At 38.5% G+C, this 18215-nt stretch overlaps 1 protein-coding gene across 7 annotated transcripts in view; it reads left to right on the top strand.

Annotated features, from left to right (window-relative positions):
- CHD7 (chromodomain helicase DNA binding protein 7) overlaps positions 1-18215 on the top strand; it is a 183615-nt gene that overhangs the window by 95653 nt on the left and 69747 nt on the right. For all 7 annotated transcript variants that reach the window (XM_032759699.2, XM_032759703.2, XM_032759704.2 and 4 more), the window contains 2 exons: positions 1763-2193; positions 15889-16030. In XM_032759699.2, the coding sequence (XP_032615590.1) occupies positions 1763-2193; positions 15889-16030 (573 nt within the window). The remainder of the gene's footprint in view (positions 1-1762; positions 2194-15888; positions 16031-18215) is intronic.

Below are 18215 nucleotides of genomic sequence, written 5' to 3'. Positions count from 1 at the left end.
TTTTTTCCCAGATGATATAGCTGATGGTAGGGCCTGGACTTGAATTTTAATCTCTTAATTCAGAGTTCTGGGCTCTTTCTCTTACACCAGTGCAATTGAGTGAAACCTGTGAGCCTTTCCCAGAAAGATGCTGTATAGAAGATGTTAGGAAGAGGTGGACAGAATCAGAAAGTACTAGAGTTAGGAAACTAGATTCAAATCTTAGCTCTGTCACTAACTGTGTGACCTGAGGTGGCCACATCACCTTCTTGGACTTTTCCTTTCTGAAAGATTGGGGTAAATTATCACTTTTTTGTTGTGAGATTCAAGGGAATTAACACATCTAGCAAACATAACCTAGCTTGGTGCATAGCATCAAATAGCTGCTCAATCAATATTAGGTGTATTGGAATCGAATTTACAGTACCTGTATTTTGATGTTTGATTCTAACCTTCCTCCTTTTCTCGTAAGCCTTGGCGTGTACAGTAGTCACGAGGCTCTGGAGGTGTGGGCCTGGGCTCACCTGCCTGCTCCTCTTCTGTAGGTCACATGTGCTGAGGAGTGAGGACTCTGGAGCTATTGGCTCTGATGTCACTCTCAGTTCTGTCACTTAACATGTGTACCTCCTCGGACAAGTTACTTCATCTTAGAGTGGCGGTGTCTTCAACTATAAAATTAGAAGAATCACCTAACGCTTAGGGCTGGTGTGAGGATTGAATGGTACCACGGTGTAAAGCATATATGCCTGGCACATAGTAGATCATTTATATTATAGTTAGTGTTACATGCCAGAAGAAGCATATGAGAAAGGCAGGAAATGAGAGACATGTAGATTTAATATTTTCAAGTATTTTGTTGAAATATAAATGTTCATTAGATGTCATAATTTATGGTATAGATGATAATCCAGGCAGCCCTGCTCTGGTTTGGATGGTGAGCTATGAGGGAGGCTGTTGTGTGCAGGAGTCACTTCCTCTGATCTTGGCTGACCACGCAGAATCCCATCCTAAATGTGGTTATTTTTCTACTCTATTTAAGATAGTCTCTGGGTGTATCCCTAGTGAATGTCAAGAACCTCCCAAAGGCATGTCACATTAATTTATTTGGGTTATCTCTCCCTTGGTGAAATTTTGAAATACAAAGCTTAAGAGGTTAAGAAAAACATGTTCCACCTTTCATGTCAATGCAAGAAATTTCACCAATCCAAGATCATCAAGTTTGGGTACGTGCTTTTAATTTGATATTTTAATGTTGTTTAAACCGGAAATGACTTGTATAAGATTTATGTGTTATGTTTACACTTTTATTTCAGACTTTCACAGTACTAGAATCTTGCAATGTTCAGTACACTTGCTCATTTTAAAAATGGCTAAATTATATACCTTTTATTTGAGCTCCCATTCCCACATGGGGCTAGAACTCAACTTAGATGTATTCTTTGTGGCTTAGTCTTGCTGCTGTTTTGCTATTCCCCATTTTCATGTAGGCTGTTTAAAAAACGGACAGTGTCTTCAGTTGAGTGAGTTTTTACTTCCTGAACTGATTTTTTTTACTGTATTAACTAAAGTGCTATTTTAAAACTTACTTTCTTAAAAGATTGTCTCTTAAACATACATTTTTTTTGGATGAGAAAGGTGATAGATTCTACAATTGTACAGTTGGAAAAATATTTGCTACTTGAGTATAGAATAAGTTTCAGAAACATCAGCCACTAACTTTCAGTTCTTTTTCTTTACTGTGAAGAATGATAAACTAATTTCAATTCCTATTTGTATCTCTTAGCATTCCCCGTCGGAGCCCTTTCTAGAGAAACCGGTGCCGGATATGACTCAGGTTAGTGGACCGAATGCTCAGCTAGTGAAGAGTGATGATTACCTGCCATCAATAGAACAGCAGCCACAACAAAAGAAGAAGAAAAAGAAAAACAACCATATTGTAGCAGAGGATCCCGGTAAAGGTTTTGGTAAAGATGACTTCCCTGGTGGGGTAGATAACCAAGAACTAAATAGGAACTCACTGGATGGGTCCCAAGAAGAAAAAAAGAAAAAGAAAAGGTCAAAGGCAAAAAAAGACCCGAAGGAACCGAAAGAACCCAAGGAGAAAAAAGAGCCCAAGGAACCCAAGACCCCGAAAGCCCCTAAGATTCCCAAAGAGCCAAAGGAAAAGAAAGCAAAAACTGCCACGCCAAAACCCAAATCCAGCAAAAAGTCAAGGTAGGCTGTGGGCAGAAAAAACAACTGCAAAACATTGAGAGTTCAGAAATTAGCGCCAAATAGTTACAGCCTGTGAAATGAGGGGTGGGAGGGGACACAGTGATTTTTGTCATCGTTGAGCTTCTTTCCCTAATATCCAAACTAAAAAGCTAAGGCTTTTATGCATTCTGAAAGTTAGGACTTATTGTTGTGAGCTGTTGATTTACAGACCTTACTGGATACAAATTAAAAATCAATTTTTTATATTTTTATGAAAACTTACAATTTAGCAAATGGAATGAAGTTAACAGTATAATTATTTGTAAGAATAGACCAGCAACCTCATTTTCAGTGATGATATAAAACTGGATAAGAAGGATTATAGAAGAAAGGTCACTATATTTCACTAAGCATTCCAGCCCTTCTTCCCAGAGGTTGAACCAGGATTGTTAATTCTCTCCGCTTGGCGGAGTAAGCCTTCCAGGAGCAGGGTTGAAATCCTAGTGAGCAGCGCAAGAGAAATCAAATAGTACTTGTCCATTGGATATGCATTCAAGAGTAGCATGAATTTTAGGTTCTAGGGAAGACCTTCTTTCACTCCATATTCCGCCCATCAATTCTCTGACCGCTCCCCCAAAAAGCATATTTATTCAATAAGAAAAACTGAGAGGAGAAGACATTGAAGACTAATTTTTTTCATTTGTAGTGAATGTTTCTTACAACTGTTCTGAACCAGTTCCAGACATCTGAATCTATTTTTCAGAATGTGGCTCATGTTAGAAAATATAGTTTCCAGATGGAACTGTGGTCAGCCTTGGTTAATCCGAATCTGTTTGCAAACTCCATTAGAAAACACGCCCACCCCATACCCTCATGTGCACATGCAAACACACACCTGTGCATGCACACAGTTCTGCATTTGCTGTGAACTTTTTGAGATTGCTGCCCTATGTGTGCATGCCCAAGTACACAAACAGAGGAGATTAATTTTGTGGCTAGAAAGAAGTTGCATTGAAGTGAAAGGACAAACTTGGACTTGCAACTTCCTGCTAAAAATAATCTAAACAACTCCAAATACATTATTATGCGATGTTTTAAAAGTTTGGATCATAGCCGTTTAGGAAATTTTGCCCTCAACACCTTTTATGGTGTCAGAGTAACTGAATTACATTCAGTAGCTCAATCTCACAGATAACTTAATATTTGCATTTACTTGTGAATTTTCTTTGATGCCTCAGTGTGTGGTCTCCTAATTCAAAACCATCACTTTTTTCCCCCTCTTTGTGAACATGTTTTTAAACTTAGCACATTATAAAATCTGTTTTTATTTAAGAAATAATAAGTGCTTATTATTTGCAGGTACTGTTTTAAGAGTTAGGGATGTAAGGATGAGGAAGAAAGACATGGGTAGAATTTTAATGTGACTTTATGAGGTAGTTTAAAAAATAAGTATAATTACCTAAATCTAAGTATATGCTTTTGGTAGGAGAAAGCATAAGGTTATTTCTCCCAGGAGAAAGAAATCAAACAAAAATTTTAAAAAGAATATAATCTTTTTTCTTTAACTTAAAACATAGGAGTCTGTGTTCTAAAGAAGCTTTTTGAAGCTCAGGAAATACATCATCAGTATTAATCTTAGCATCAAGATATATATCTGATTCCAGCTTTCATCTTAATTTTTAAATTTATCACCTAATGGTAAAAATGGATTAAAAAAAATAACACTCCATATTGGATATTGTTATGAATTTCTGAGTATATCTTTTTAAGTTCTGAATCTATATCAGACTGGCTCTATGTTTAAAAGCTTACTTAGCATACCCTTACCTCTTGTAGAGTCCTTTGGGGCAGATATTAAAATGCTGTATTTAACAATGAAATTTGTTAAAATTTCCCCAACAACTGTAAGAAACTATTTGAAAGTTGGAGCACCAAATCTAGTTAGTCCCAGGCATGCTATGTCTTCTTGGTGCAAATATAGACCCTGTGTTTATCCACTAGAGAAACATTCAGTGCAAGCCTCATAGGCTTGCTATCCACCCTGTAGTATGAATCAGAGTCTGTGCAGAGTGTTTGGCATTGCTGATCTGAGTGTTGGCTTTGCACCAGAGTCACAAGCTTTTGGTAGGAAGAAAAGGGTGTATTTTCTTTGAAAAAGTGTCTAGTACCTTCCCCCCTCCTGCCGCTTTTGATTAATAGTCTCAGTCAATGCCTGCTGTAGGCAACAGTTATTTTTACCCTAAGTGGTGTGAAAATAATTGGATGGAACATGTCTGATGAGCCTACGGATTTACAGGTTAAACGGGAGCTGCTGCAGTGTGGCCCAAAGACTTAGGATGCCACACTGGGGGGCGGGGCACAAAGAGTGTTGGCACCTCTGTTGGCCCTGGTCACTTGACCACTTATAGGGCCACTCTGATTTACAATGAAGTGTGGTAAGGACATTCCTGAACTTCCCTGTTGTTGACAGTCAAACAGGGATGGTTGTCCAAGCATACGGTAGTTGAATTGAGGTTTTAAGTAAATTAACAAACCAGACCATTATTTTGTTGAACCTCATTGTTTCTCTTGATCTGATAAATTGAGTTTGTTGCATTGTGGTCTCGTTGTTCTACTAAGTGTAGAAAGGAAGCAGCATCCCTGGAGCAAGGATAACTAGAGTGCATACAACTACATGTAAATTCTAAATAGCATAGTAGAATAATTATGTAAATTGAATATGCAGTGATGAAGGTAATAGGGGGTTTGGGTTATGTTAGTACTGGGTTTGAATTGCCGTAGCAGTTTGCTTTTAAGCACTGGAATACAACAGTGGCAATTTTGTTTTGCAAAATGTTATGTGATACCAGTTATTTCCATCCTTGAATAAGTTAACTTGATGAATTTGTTTATACAGAAAATAATTTTCCTACAGAGAGCTAAAATACAGGGAATAAACAGAACTGAAATGAAAAATTTAGCACAGAACTGCTCACATCTTTACTCCGCAGCCCTGTATGCCGTATCATTGCTGTGTTGTACAAACAAGTGTGCTGTTCTTTGAGCTGGAGGTAAAGGAAGCGGCCCGAGGGTGCTCTGGCCTTCTCTGTGCTGTGTCACTGTCAGGGAGAGAGCTTGGTCTGCATCACTTACACTCACCATGGTAAAGGACATGTGAAGGCTGGCTATTGTCAGGAGCTGATTTTCCTTGTGTGTCTCCTCACTGCCTGGCACCCCATCTTGTTCTGTTAAATGGCAGAAGCTTGAATTTGTGACCATTCCCAGAGAACTGGCCTTTTTGACAACTAAAATATGATCATACATGTCTTTCCTCTGCAGGAGGACCTAAAAGAATCTGCCCAGAAACTGTTACATAGAGTGGTGGTGAAGCAGGAAAAGATGTACAGCATCACAGAAAAAGACATGTAAAACCTTGATGAGAAAAACGGGCCACATTCCTATTCTCTAATCTGGCTGTATCTTTTTTCCCTTTCCCGTTTTATGTTAAATATATATTTTTTCTATCGATTTTTCTAGTGTTCTCCCCAGTTGTCCTTACAGCTTTCAAATATTCGTTGTTAATATTGAAAATCACAGCGAAAACATTTGTGGGTTGGAGAGGATGCCATTTTGCGTATGGAAGGATTCATGGAGCTGGAATATGAGGATTTGCATCCTTTTCAATGCATTTTCTGTTGTGCATGCATGTGCCTTGTGAGATGAGAAAGAATTTGGAGGAAGTGCTTCCTTTGAATGACTCTTGAAGGATTTAATGGTCCATTTAGCTATATAAAGATTCTTTGAATGTACAGAAAGAAGGGAACTTGGCCAAAGATTGTGACTTGACTACTGAAGCTTAAGTTAAATGAAACAACACACACTTGCTGCTAATGCAGTTTCTAAGAATGCCTTTCATTCCTTGCTCTATACTCTGTCCCTAGTATTAAACTTAGTAGAAAACTAAAATGTTATTTTTCAATTAAGAGTGAAGTTTTATTTTTACATACTACTCTTATTTTTAAAAAATACATATAGTACCAGAAACATGTGAGGGTGCTTTTTGCAAATCATACTATCATTATCATTAATAGTAATAGTATTTATGTAGCAGCTTTCTCTGAGAAACTCAGCTTTTCAAATATTGTTTTCTCAGTTACGAGCTTACAGAGTAGCAACGTTTACCTGAGAAATACTTTACTCAGCCACCAAGTCCAATGGTGGTGTATTTTTATAAACTAATACATATTTTATGGTGTACTCTTGTATATGTAAAATATCTTAATAGAGATCAGGCACAAAAGTAACCCATTATGCTAGTTTTGGTAGCAAGTACAAAAACCTAGATAGTCAGATATCTTCCTGTCAGGTACATGGGTAATAAAATAAATTAAATCCTCAGCCTTTCTTTGATTTTTTTTTTTGTAGCTGTCCTGATGATTTTTTTATTCTTTATTTTACTCACATGCTATGATTTACTCTTGATGCAAGACATTGGACATTTGGAAAGACAGAACTAAATGTTTTGCACCCTGTGCCTGTGGAAGAGGGTAGAGATTTCTTATATGTGTGATGATAAATGAATCTTTGAGCCCTTTCAGTGTTGGTGCCCATGAACATAGCATGGCTCTGTCTCCCGACCTGTCCTACTGGTTCATTAAATCCAAGCTTGTGCTCCCTTTCCTGCTGTCTCAAAAGCTGTCTTTTCTGCAACAAAAGGACCATACGATCTTTTCAATCCCGAATCCTCCTTCCTTTAGGGTAACCACCTCAAGGCCTTCCTTTTGCCAGCCAGCATCAGTTGCCCCATTGTGGCCCTTCCTCTATTTAATTTCATCTTAAACCGACTGAGTAAGCAGGGTGAGAGAGTCATCAGCCGCTTTTAGCACAGACCCCGGTGTCTTTGACATGTGTGGTTCGGTTCATATCCACCAAGGGAAGAGATTGCCTAATAATACTGACCTTGAAAGCAAGTTTGCCAACTCATGGTCTGTGCCAGATGCAGGGTGGGCTACATTGGGCCTGCTGGAAATTTGTTTCTGCCCATCCAGTGAACTACAGTGGACTCCAAAGCAGTGGCCTTGTTGCCACTTTGGTTTATATGGGAGAAGGTGGTGTAGATCCCACTTTCAACTTCCACTGCACCTATCAAATGGAAGTTCAGATGTGAGGAGGCCATGAGCCACAGTGGGATGTTAAAGGGAGATTTTTCTGGAGACACATTCTTTGAAAGTCCTACGTGGAATTTTCGAGTGGAGCATATGTTGCCATACAGTAGATGTGGTTATGATGTTAGGGCTGGCAGGTAAAGAGCAGAAGGAATCATAGGCTGATTTTATCTTTTATTTAAATAAGTCTATATATGTGAAAATGAAATGCTGTTGAAAAATGAAATTCTGTACAAGTGCAGTTTGCACCTGATATGTAAAGATCTTTATGTTAGTTGTCTTCTGCCTGGACGAAGGCAGTCTTCGGGTGCTTGTGCAAAGATACTGTGCAGAGCATCAGTCATCTGAAATGCCAGCCCTGAATTCAGCCACATTTATGTGGAAGTCTATGTGACTTAGCATTCAGACGTTAAATAGGAAATGGAGAGTGCAAATCAAGAAAAAAGACACTGTTCTTTTTTTTTTTTTTAAGTTAGACAACACCCTTAAACTTCCATAGAATACTAATTTTATGTGTAGCCCTGACTTCTGTAGGAATAATATAATTTTGTGGGAGTTTGGTTTCTTCTGTTGGGGTGGATGGTGATATTTTCTTCTTTGTTGTTTTTACTATTTATTTAATCTGCCGAAGTCTCATCTCACCTGAGGCACCTGATTGAAATGTGGGTGGGCAGCATGGCTCATTTGTTGTGTTAGCCTCCCTGGCAGATTAGAGACCATAATGATGAATCTAGGGAGGGGGTTCTGACTGCCAGAGTCCCCCTTCCTACTTCATAGGATTGCTGTGCATGAATAAGAGCGGCATCTTAAAATGTGGCACAGGGAGTCAAATGCGTGCCCTATAGTTTGGCACTTGGAAGGATACACTATGATAAAAGGCCATTGAAAGGCCTATTTTTCGTATGTTTTGTAGTGTCTGATTGGTTTAATTCTTTATGTTATATCTAGGAAATGGAGGGTGTGGACCAAGAAAAAAGGCACTTTTTTTTAAGTAAGACAACACCCTTAAACTTCCATTAGAATACTAATTTTTATTTGTAGCCTTGACTTCTATAGGAGCAATATAATTTCGTGGGAGTTTGGCTTCCATTATAATGCCAGGTGATGCCACATAGCCAAAGTGTTAATGTCTGTATTAAGCTTCTGTGATCAGATAACACATTCGCTAACTAGACATCTTTTCCATGTTACTTCTGGCAGATCTGAATTTAATCCATAAAACTCGGTAACTTGCAGATTTTCTTTCTTTTCTTTCTTTCTTTCTTTCTTTCTTTCTTTCTTTCTTTCTTTCTTTCTTTCTTTCTTTCTTTCTTTCTTTCTTTCTTTTGAGACAGACTCGCTCTGTTGCTCAGGCTGGAGGGCAGTGGCATGATCTCGGCTCACTGCAACCTCAGGTTCAAGCGATTCTACTGCCTCAGCCTCCCTAGTAGCTTGGGTCTACAGACGTGCACCACCACGCCCTGCTAATTTTTGTATTTTTAGTAGAGTTGGGGGTTTCACCATGTTGGCCAGTTTGGTCTCAAATGCCTATCCTCAAGTGATCTGCCTACCTTGGTCTCACAAAGTGCTGGGATTACAGGTGTGAGTCACTGCACCCAGCCCCAGGTGACTTTTTTTTTTGAGACAGGATCTTGCTCTGTCATCTAGGCCAAAGTGCAGTAACACAGTCTCAGCTCACTGTAGCCTTGGCCTCCTGGGCTCAAGCAGTCCTCCCTCCTCCCACCTCGGTCTCTCTTTTTTTTTATTTTTATTTTTTGATTCTTTCAGATCCAGACCTACAGAGGCTTTTTTGTATTTTTTATAGAGATGAGGTTTTGTCGTGTTACCCAGGCGGGTCTCGAATTCCTGACCTCAAGCGGTCCACCTGCCTTGGCTTCCCAAAGTGCTGGGTTTACAGGCGTGAGCCAATGTACCCAGCCAGTGACTAATTTTAAAGAACTTAAAACATTTATTAATAATTCTTCATTGAACTTGCACATTTATTGTCCATCAGTAAAACAGAATTCTTCCCTCTTCCTTTCCTGCTAACAGCTCTCCTCTTTCTTTTTCAACTAGAAGAGTAGGGTAAAGAATTTGTGGCTGGGGCTTAGGAGTTGAGGGTGGCGAGGCACCTGCTTGGAGTGAAGCATGTGGGTGCCAGGCCAGACGCCTGAGAACCGAGGGTGCCTGAGGCTGCTGGGTGCAGGATTGCAGACCTCTGGGCAGCGCACTGAGCACTAGTGGGGCCTTCGCCGAAAGGTTGCTGGATGTCTTGGTGTGAAGTTGTTGACCTCTGGGTTTATTATCTGCCATTCAGAGTTTGATTTGTCCCCTTCCTCATTAGTTTATTCTGTCGTCTGCATTTTATTACATTCTAGTTTAGCTGTTAAATTTTAGTCTTAGAACTTTCTTTAAAATTTTTATTTTGTGGGGTTGATTTTACTCTATGATATACCAGGTTTTATGCTGCTTTAATTGGCTTTTTAGAACTTCATACTTTATCTTTTTTTAGTTTGCCTTTTTGTCTTTTAATTTTATTTTTCGTTGTCTAAAAAACTTAACCAGATAGTAGACAGGGCTTAAAGGAGATCCTCTGCTCTTAAGTTGAGAGGCTAGACACTCTGCTGTGCCGGTATTGAGCCCTTAGCCTCTACCATCTAGCTGTGTATTTTAGTGTGGCAGCCCAGATCATTTTAGAGTTGTATTTTGTCACAAACACCCTGCATCATATTCTGTGTGGCATCCCATGCCACAAAAACATCTCTTTTACTTCTTACGCATTAGGTTCATTTCTTTATTCAAAAGTCTTTTCAGGATATAAAGTGTAAGAATATGCTTTAATACTTTTCACTCTTCAAAAAGATTATAATGTAACATTTTGGAGAAGCTTGAGTCTCTGAAAACAAACCTGGTTAATTCTCATGACCTAAGCCTCAAGGTTAATTTTTCCCAATATGGTGAGAAACTGCACTAACTTATCCCATCTGAAGAGACTGTTTGATTAAGAACTCCTTCCCATTGTCCAGACATTCTCACTAGCTGACCATATTCTCATCACATTTGGGTCCACAGTGTGGTTCTTTTTCAAGTTTTCTTTCTGTTCAGGACTTAGATCTATTAGGCCGACACTAATCAATGTTTAACTATGTTCTCTTTTGTAATAAATCGGGGCAGCTACCTGGCTTTCCAGTAAATTATGGCCGTTTGTATCAAGCTTTGTTTAGAAAGCCAACAGAAGGAATTGGTTATCTATACTGAATCCATCCAATCCCATTTCAGGTAATAGCACTAGGCCGTCCTTACAAACTTAGAGTTGTAAGCTGAACATGACTCCTTGCATAAAGGTAGATTGCCTAGACTATCTCTCCATGCGACAGATATTGCTCTCTGAATATAAAGTTTGTGTTCTTCTAATGCCTGCTTCTAAGAGTTTGCATTAAGTTGGTGTATGCCTTGGTGCCATTGGGGGTGACTGCAGAACTTAAGACCTTGGTCACTTAGCTATGGACCCTGAGCACATCCAACTACCCACCAGTGTAACCCAATTCTCATGATGAAATGTGAAATGTAAGTAAGGCTGGAGGAGGAGCAGTGGCCCCTCACACCTCCAGCAGCATCCTCAGAAAATGTTCTCCATCTGATTACAAGGGCTTGTCTAAAATGAGGAGTAGATGGCTGTGTATCTCATTGTCTTGCTTCATGAGCGGATGGCTCTGTGTCTCAGTCTCTAGCCTCATGAGTGGATGGCTCCGTGTCTCTTTAGCCTCACAAGTGGATGGCTCTATGTCTCTCTAGCCTCGTGAGTGAATGGTTCCCCGTCTCTCTAGCCTCATGAATAGATGGCTCCGAGTCTTTCTAGCCTCACAAGTGGATGGTTCTGCATCTCTCTGGCCTCGGGAGAGGTTGGCTCCGCGTCTCTCTAGCCTCATTAGTGGATGACTCCACATCTCTCTAGCCTCGTGAGTGGATGGCTGCGTGTCTCTCTAGCTTCTCTAGCCTCAGGAGGGATGGCCTGCTTTTTGGTCATTATCAGTAATGATGTGAGATAAGGATCACAAAAGAAGTTTGTGAGTATGGAGGCAAGGTATGTAGATGGTATTCTTTTCTATTGGTTTTTTAAAAAATGCTAGGTTTCACTATGTTTTTGAACTTCAGCCCGATTTTACTGAGCTTTATAGGCGTTTCATCAAGAATATGGGGGCTTCTTATATGAGTTAATGAGAAAAATATTTAGAGTAGTACTTGGTACATACCCAGGGCTATGTATGTTTCCGCTGTTGTTATTGCTATTACTGTACTGTTGTAACTAGACCAGTTAACAATTATAAGTAACCTACCAGAGTAGGCTCTAGACATGCAAACATAATAAGACACAGTTTCTTCTCTGCTCGAGCTTACATGATCGTTGGAGAAAGACACACATGTAGTGCTTTGATTTTAATACATTGCAGTAATGTTACCACCAACTTTTGTGTATTTTATGTATCCCTTGTATGGGGTACATCTTGTGACATGTGGGTGGAGTGAGGAGATCATGTCTGAATCAGACCGTGGTGATTAGAAAATGCTTCTTGGAATGAGTGGTGTCCACGCTGGGTCTTGCAGATGAGTAGGTTGGGATAAAAGTGTAAGTAGAAGAGATACATGTGTGTTTTGGGGAATAGTTCTGTATTCCTGGAAGCATAAGAGGCAAAGAGTCTGGTACACCCATGTGGAGAATCTCAGACATTATATGTAGAGGTTTGAAACAGAGGAATGCCCCAGTCAGATTTGCATTTCAGCTGGTTACTCTGGTGACTTGAGATGAGTTTTCAGGTGATGTTTTGGTGGCATTACCATGATGCTGAGGTGGGAAATACAGGAGACAGAGCAGGTTTAGGAGAGGAATAAGGGCAGACATGATTTCTTCAGTGCTGGTGCCATTCAGGGCTGGAATTTACAGGTGTTCCCTGCACATGGCCTAGTTATTCTTCCAACTCACAGGCTGCCATGTGGCTGTCGGCCTGAGCTAGGCCCATGAATAGCCATCACTGCAGCTGTTAGAGGAGTCTTGTGGTTCTGTATCTGCGTCAGGCAGCCCAGTGGCCTTATCTTCAATATTGCAATGTTGGTTTAAGAGATGTTACTTCTTAAAGACATTCTCATCCCCCCCTACCTAGAACAGTGGCTCTTTTCATACATTCCAGCTTCTGTTGTAATTTGGAAGGGGAATATATGTCTGTGTTTTGGGTTTGACATTATAAAAGACTAGTTTTGACCCTTACAGATATAAATGATAACTATGCAGGTGGACTCTATGTCCTTTCTCCACCGGTCTGATGTTGTATAGCCCTGCATATGGGGCGTGAGGGTGATGAGGCAGTGGGCAGCTGTTGTGATGTGGGAAATGATATGTGTCTGAACTAAAGCAGTGGTCATGGGCATGGGGAGGAGTGCACTGTGAGTCTGTTTGCTTGCTTATTCTTTTAGCTAGTGCTTAGGAATGTTGATGAAGGCTCTTCCTTCTATGTATGTTGCTTGGATGAAGTCATCCTCAGTGAAGGTGGGGTCCTGTCTGTAAGTCTCTGCAGTTGAATCTGCTCAAATGGGTCTGAGCCATGACCAGAGAATACTTTCCAGACTCAGCTGCTTGTTTTTCACATGGGTGTGGATGTTAACTATCTGTGCCATTTTCTCATTTAAACCTCATAATAAATCTTGGAAGACTGTATAAATATTAACCTTATTTTACAGATGAGGAAACTGAGGCTCAGACAAATTAAGTAACTTATCCATGGTCACAGCCTATAAATGACAGTTCGAACTGGAACTAAGGTTTGTCTTGACTCAAATCAGTGCTCATATCCACCATTCTAGATTACCTTTGTTTGTTAAAAGAAAAATCTTGACTTGGATATTTTTGGGCAAAGCAGTCTTAATAGTAGCAAAGGCAATTTAATTTACATAACTTAATTTTGTCCTTGATGGAAATGTTGTAGGGTGGACACTGAAGATTTTGTTGCTTTTTTGGCTTCCTAGAGTGTTCTTTGATTTGTATATTGATGGATGGAAATGCTTAGCTGACCGTTAACAACATGAATAGTGCAAGGTCTGATCAGTTTAGAAATCTTTCCATACTCAGATCTGGGATAAGTGCTTCCCTTGTCTATAGGCTTTTTTTCTAAACATTTGGGGAGGGCCTGTCTGACTTTCAGCTATCTTAGAGGTTCCATGCAGTTCATTCTTGGGAAGGGCAGATGGAAAATCATTAGCACTTCTCTCTTTCAGCAAATTGATGTTTCCTCAAACCTGGGCTCTGGTCGGTTTCCAGATAGTAAGTCTTTTACTCCTGTAGGACCATGCATGCAGGGCCCGGCAGCCCTCTAAATTAAACCGTGTACTTCGCTCTGGTATGGAGAGGTCACCATGAAAAGCGCGAGCTGCCAACTCACTTTACCTGGCAGTGGTTCAACTCTTTGACAGGCCTACCTCTGATTTAAACAAATTTGAGAAATATGTAAAGTTTTGGAAGCAGTTTTGCACTGATTTGATAAAAGAAACCACAAAACACTGCAGCGCAGGTGTTGAGAATGTTTGAAAGCTGATTGAGGGAAGCAGATGGCTTTAGTCAGTGGCATCCAGCCAAAAGAGCAGGTGCTGGTCATGTGACCGCTGGTTACCAGGGTAATCTGATTGCTCTTGGCGTGCAGATGAAAGGAAAGGGGCCCAGTGTTCAGCTGTAGTATTGTATAATTTGTGGCAGTTAGAGCGGAAATAAATGCTGGAAATGGAACCTCATAGTAGGGGAGACTTCTGTCCATGTGTAGCGTAAACACTAGGACAGTTGGATGAGGAACGGTTGTATGGATTTCTTTTTTAATTTTAAAAATATTGTGCTTTCTGTGGATCTTTTGGAGACAAAGTTTTTAGAGCACTGCCTTTTTCTTTTCTTTTAAATAAAAATAACTTTTTAAACCTAACTGCCATTTGCTATAATCTTGAATTGTTATTTTCTTATGTAGCTATTTACTATGCTAAAATGTTAACAAAATTAAATAAAACTCTGAGTATTAAGAATAACTAGTTTAAGATGATCAAATATTTTATTTAGTTGAAAAAATACATTTTAGGTGTGTGATGAGTACTTTATTAACAATACTTTTGAAATATTTTACATGACATATGCTTTATTCTAAAAGCCTATAGATATCCTGGCTTCTTCCTTTTGTAGTAGCTGAGGGTAAAAACATGCTGTTTAATGCATTCTGTCAGCACTTTTTCCTGAGAACTTACAAACTTCAATAAATAAAATTTTTGAAGGTTTTTGAAATACAGCTTTTGTTTTTCACAATTTATTGGAATTTGAGGCTCCCTAGAAATATTTTTTAAAAAATCATTACTGAGGTTGGATTATTTTCAGTGTTGGATAACAAATAGTAATTGGTGTTAGAAAATTTGGAGCTGATGGCCGGGCACAGTGACTCAACGCCTGAAATCTCAGCGCTTTGGGAGGCCGAGGCAGGTGGATCACCTGAGGTCAGGAGTTCAAGACCAGCCTGACCAACATGGTGAAAGCCCGTCTCTACTAAAAATACAAAATTAGCTGGGCATGGTGGTGCATCCCTGTAATCCCAGCCACTTGAGAGGCTGAGGCAGGAGAATCGCTTGAACCTGGGAGGCGGAGGTTGCAGTGAGCCGAGATCATGCTGTTGCACTCTAATAGCCTGGGCAACAAGAGCGAAACTCTGTCTCAAAAAATAAAAAAAAATTGGAGCTGATTTGGAAATAGAAACGGAAGGTAGCGCTAAATAAAGTCAGGTAAAGGTTCTAGAGGTAATGGCAAATGTAAAACATTCTTTTCTTGAAGTTTATATCTTTTGTCTTACATAATATTCAAATTCTAATAACATTTGTCAGCAACATACTATGAAACATGCACTTTATTAGGGTTGCTTTACTGTATTTTTATATTTCAGAGAACTGTCTTTCAAAAAAAGGGCTAATTGTGATTATCTCAAAAAACATATAGCACCAAAATAAGGCTTATATTTAATTAAGAACACAGCACTAACTAAAATTATGTACAACAGGAAATTGCTATGTATTTTGATTATATTCTAAAAGATTATAAGTTGAACAAAAATGTAACTGGATGGTATAAAAGAGGATACTTTCTAGTACTGGTCAAAAGAATACTTAAATTTAAGTGTGTAAAACTGTCCACAAAAGACACAAAGAGAAGATCATGATATCATTTTTCATGACAATTAAAAAAAAGTGTTCTGTACCTTAAAAATTTGATAGCAAAACTACTTCTTAATCTGATTTTTTATTATGGCTTGATATACTGGCAGGCATTTTGCACAAATGTACTATGTGTGGTATTAGTTTTTGCATGCAGTTTATTTTTAATTAGGTCATATATTTGCTGAAAGTCATTAATACGGAGTTTTGCCAGGAAAACTTAATTGGGAGTTGCATTTAACTGTAAATACCCAATATGTATGGATTTATCAGTTGTCATTGATACTTTTGGGATATTAATGTGGGAAATATAAGAGACATGCAGAAACACATTAAAAGTGAACACTAAGCGATCCACTTTGAATTCTAGTAATAAGAAACCTGACTCAGAAGCAAGTGCTTTGAAGAAAAAGGTCAACAAGGGAAAAACAGAAGGTTCTGAAAATTCAGACTTAGACAAAACACCCCCACCATCTCCTCCTCCTGAAGAAGATGAGGACCCAGGTGTTCAGGTAATACAATTATTGTGATCCCCAAGCCTTGGTTATTTAGCATGGGTAACTCTAGCCATGTATGAAGTACATAAGACCTCCCCTATCTTGTTATAGAGATGCTCTTGAGATGTCTTTATTGTAGTCTGGAACATTATCTCCATAGCGATTTGGGGAGGGGGAGCGGGCATGGAACAAGAAATTATACTCCTGACAAGAGTGGGTTCATTTTGCTATCTTTGACTCTATAATGAATAAGGCAAAGATTCTTCATTTATTTCTGTAAATGTATATTTTGCTGTTTATGTTATTAACATATTGGTTAACATATTGTTAATATACTGGCTCATATAAAGCTTCATTCACATTTTTAAACTTCTCTGAAGTTTGGTTGTCACTTTTTTAAATTTTGCAGAATTAAAAATCAAGATATAATTTGTAGTAGCCTGTCTAAAGTTTCTGACATCTGACACTCAACGTTGAGATATAGTCATGTAATCTAATTCATGTAATACTAACGTTTCTATGTACAAGCCAGTGACTTTCCAAATAGCAACTCTGCAGAATATTTTCCTGACTTTAGGAGAGTTTTATAGGAATGAATTGAAATGCTAACGCTGAAGTAAACGTGAGGAATGTAGGTTCTTGTGTGTAAAGCATACTGCCTTCACTGATTGGACTGAGAAGGACCCTTACACGTGACAGTTAAAAATTATTTCCTTGTTAGGTTCCCTGGAAGCATGCCAGTGTGGTCCACTGGGATGGCTGGGAATGTAACTTATGTGAATGACATCTAAGTTGTCAAGGAGCACTTACTGAAGAGTTGTCCTGGAGTAGGAAGCCAGCCTCTAGAAGCTTACTGGACTTTTTCTTATTTAGTACACACTCAGGACTTTCCACCTGTACCCCCACCAGTCAGAAACAAAGTATTTGTAGTGTGCAGCTCTGTTCCAAAGAATTTCAGATATTTTTGGCTTTGGCTTTTTGTTTGTTAGAGTAGAACTCCCTGATATCTACAACTTCACAGAATAGCCTTAAGCTAGACCTGAAAGGGAGGGAGAGAGAGATGAAGTGAATGAATATGTTTTGGTTTAGTTTGGTTTGGTTGTGTAACTAACAAAGTGATACCTTTGGCAGTGTGGGTTATTATGTAATTTTATTTTATACATCAACGGAAAGGTATTGGGAAGGTAAGTAGATATCATTTTTTAATTGCGTAGGCTGTTTTACAACTAAAGCGTTTTAATGATTTTTGTTTTTTTACTGAGATCTGGTCTTACGAATCAAGTGTTTTAATGATTTTGAGTTTTATTTTTATCCTTAAGGGTATTTTCTCCTGATTTATGTTTGCTTAAAGTAGGACCTTTATGTCAGTAGTATTTGGACAACGTTAAGAATTTGTTCACATCAGTAGAGAAAATTCTGTTATGTTATTCTTTCACAAATACTGCTGTTGTTTTTTAAAAAGTCTGTTTATATTAATTCAGACTCAGATGAACCTTATGAAATACTAGCTTTAGGGTTTTTTTTTCCTGCTGCATTTCAAATATAGAAAACTGCTAATCAATTCAAGTGAACATTGGTGTATCCTTTCTAATTGGCTAGGGCCCGTTATGTGTTCAATAGCTAATATGAGCAACCACACAAGATCTGACTTTGAAAGCTGTGTTTTCTTGGTATGTCTGACACAGGAAGTGATGCTGACTGGTTGTTTATTATGTTTCTTCCTGTAACACATGCATGAAGGGCTTAGCATTAAAATTCTTGAGTTTTGTGATTGATTTACTAAGGTACATGTCATAATTTTTAACTCAAAATTGTGTCACAAGGTACTGCAACAGTGAGATCATGGAAACATTTAAATGTTCTATTTGTTATACCTGTTTTAAGTATCTTTTCTAAAGCAATCCAAGTTTAAAAAGTTGATCTATTATTTTAGTGTCAATTCAAAAGTTTTGAATTATGGTTTAAAGGCAGTTCTTACATTTCATTTTGACTCACAAAAATCTTTCAGATAATAATAGTTTACCAGATCACAATAAAAACATATTATGTATTAAATAATTTAATTTTACATTGGGGAATTGTAAAAGGAACCTTGATACTCAAAATAAATGTAAGATCAATTATTATTTTAAAACTAGAGAAGCCACGTAACATTAAAAATTTTTATAAAATTCAGTTATAATTGTATTTTGGGGTGTTT

This window comes from Hylobates moloch, unplaced genomic scaffold (assembly GCF_009828535.3).
Source record: "Hylobates moloch isolate HMO894 unplaced genomic scaffold, HMol_V3 SCAFFOLD_9, whole genome shotgun sequence".
NCBI lineage: Eukaryota > Metazoa > Chordata > Mammalia > Primates > Hylobatidae > Hylobates > Hylobates moloch.
This window is presented reverse-complemented; position numbering and strand designations above follow the sequence as displayed.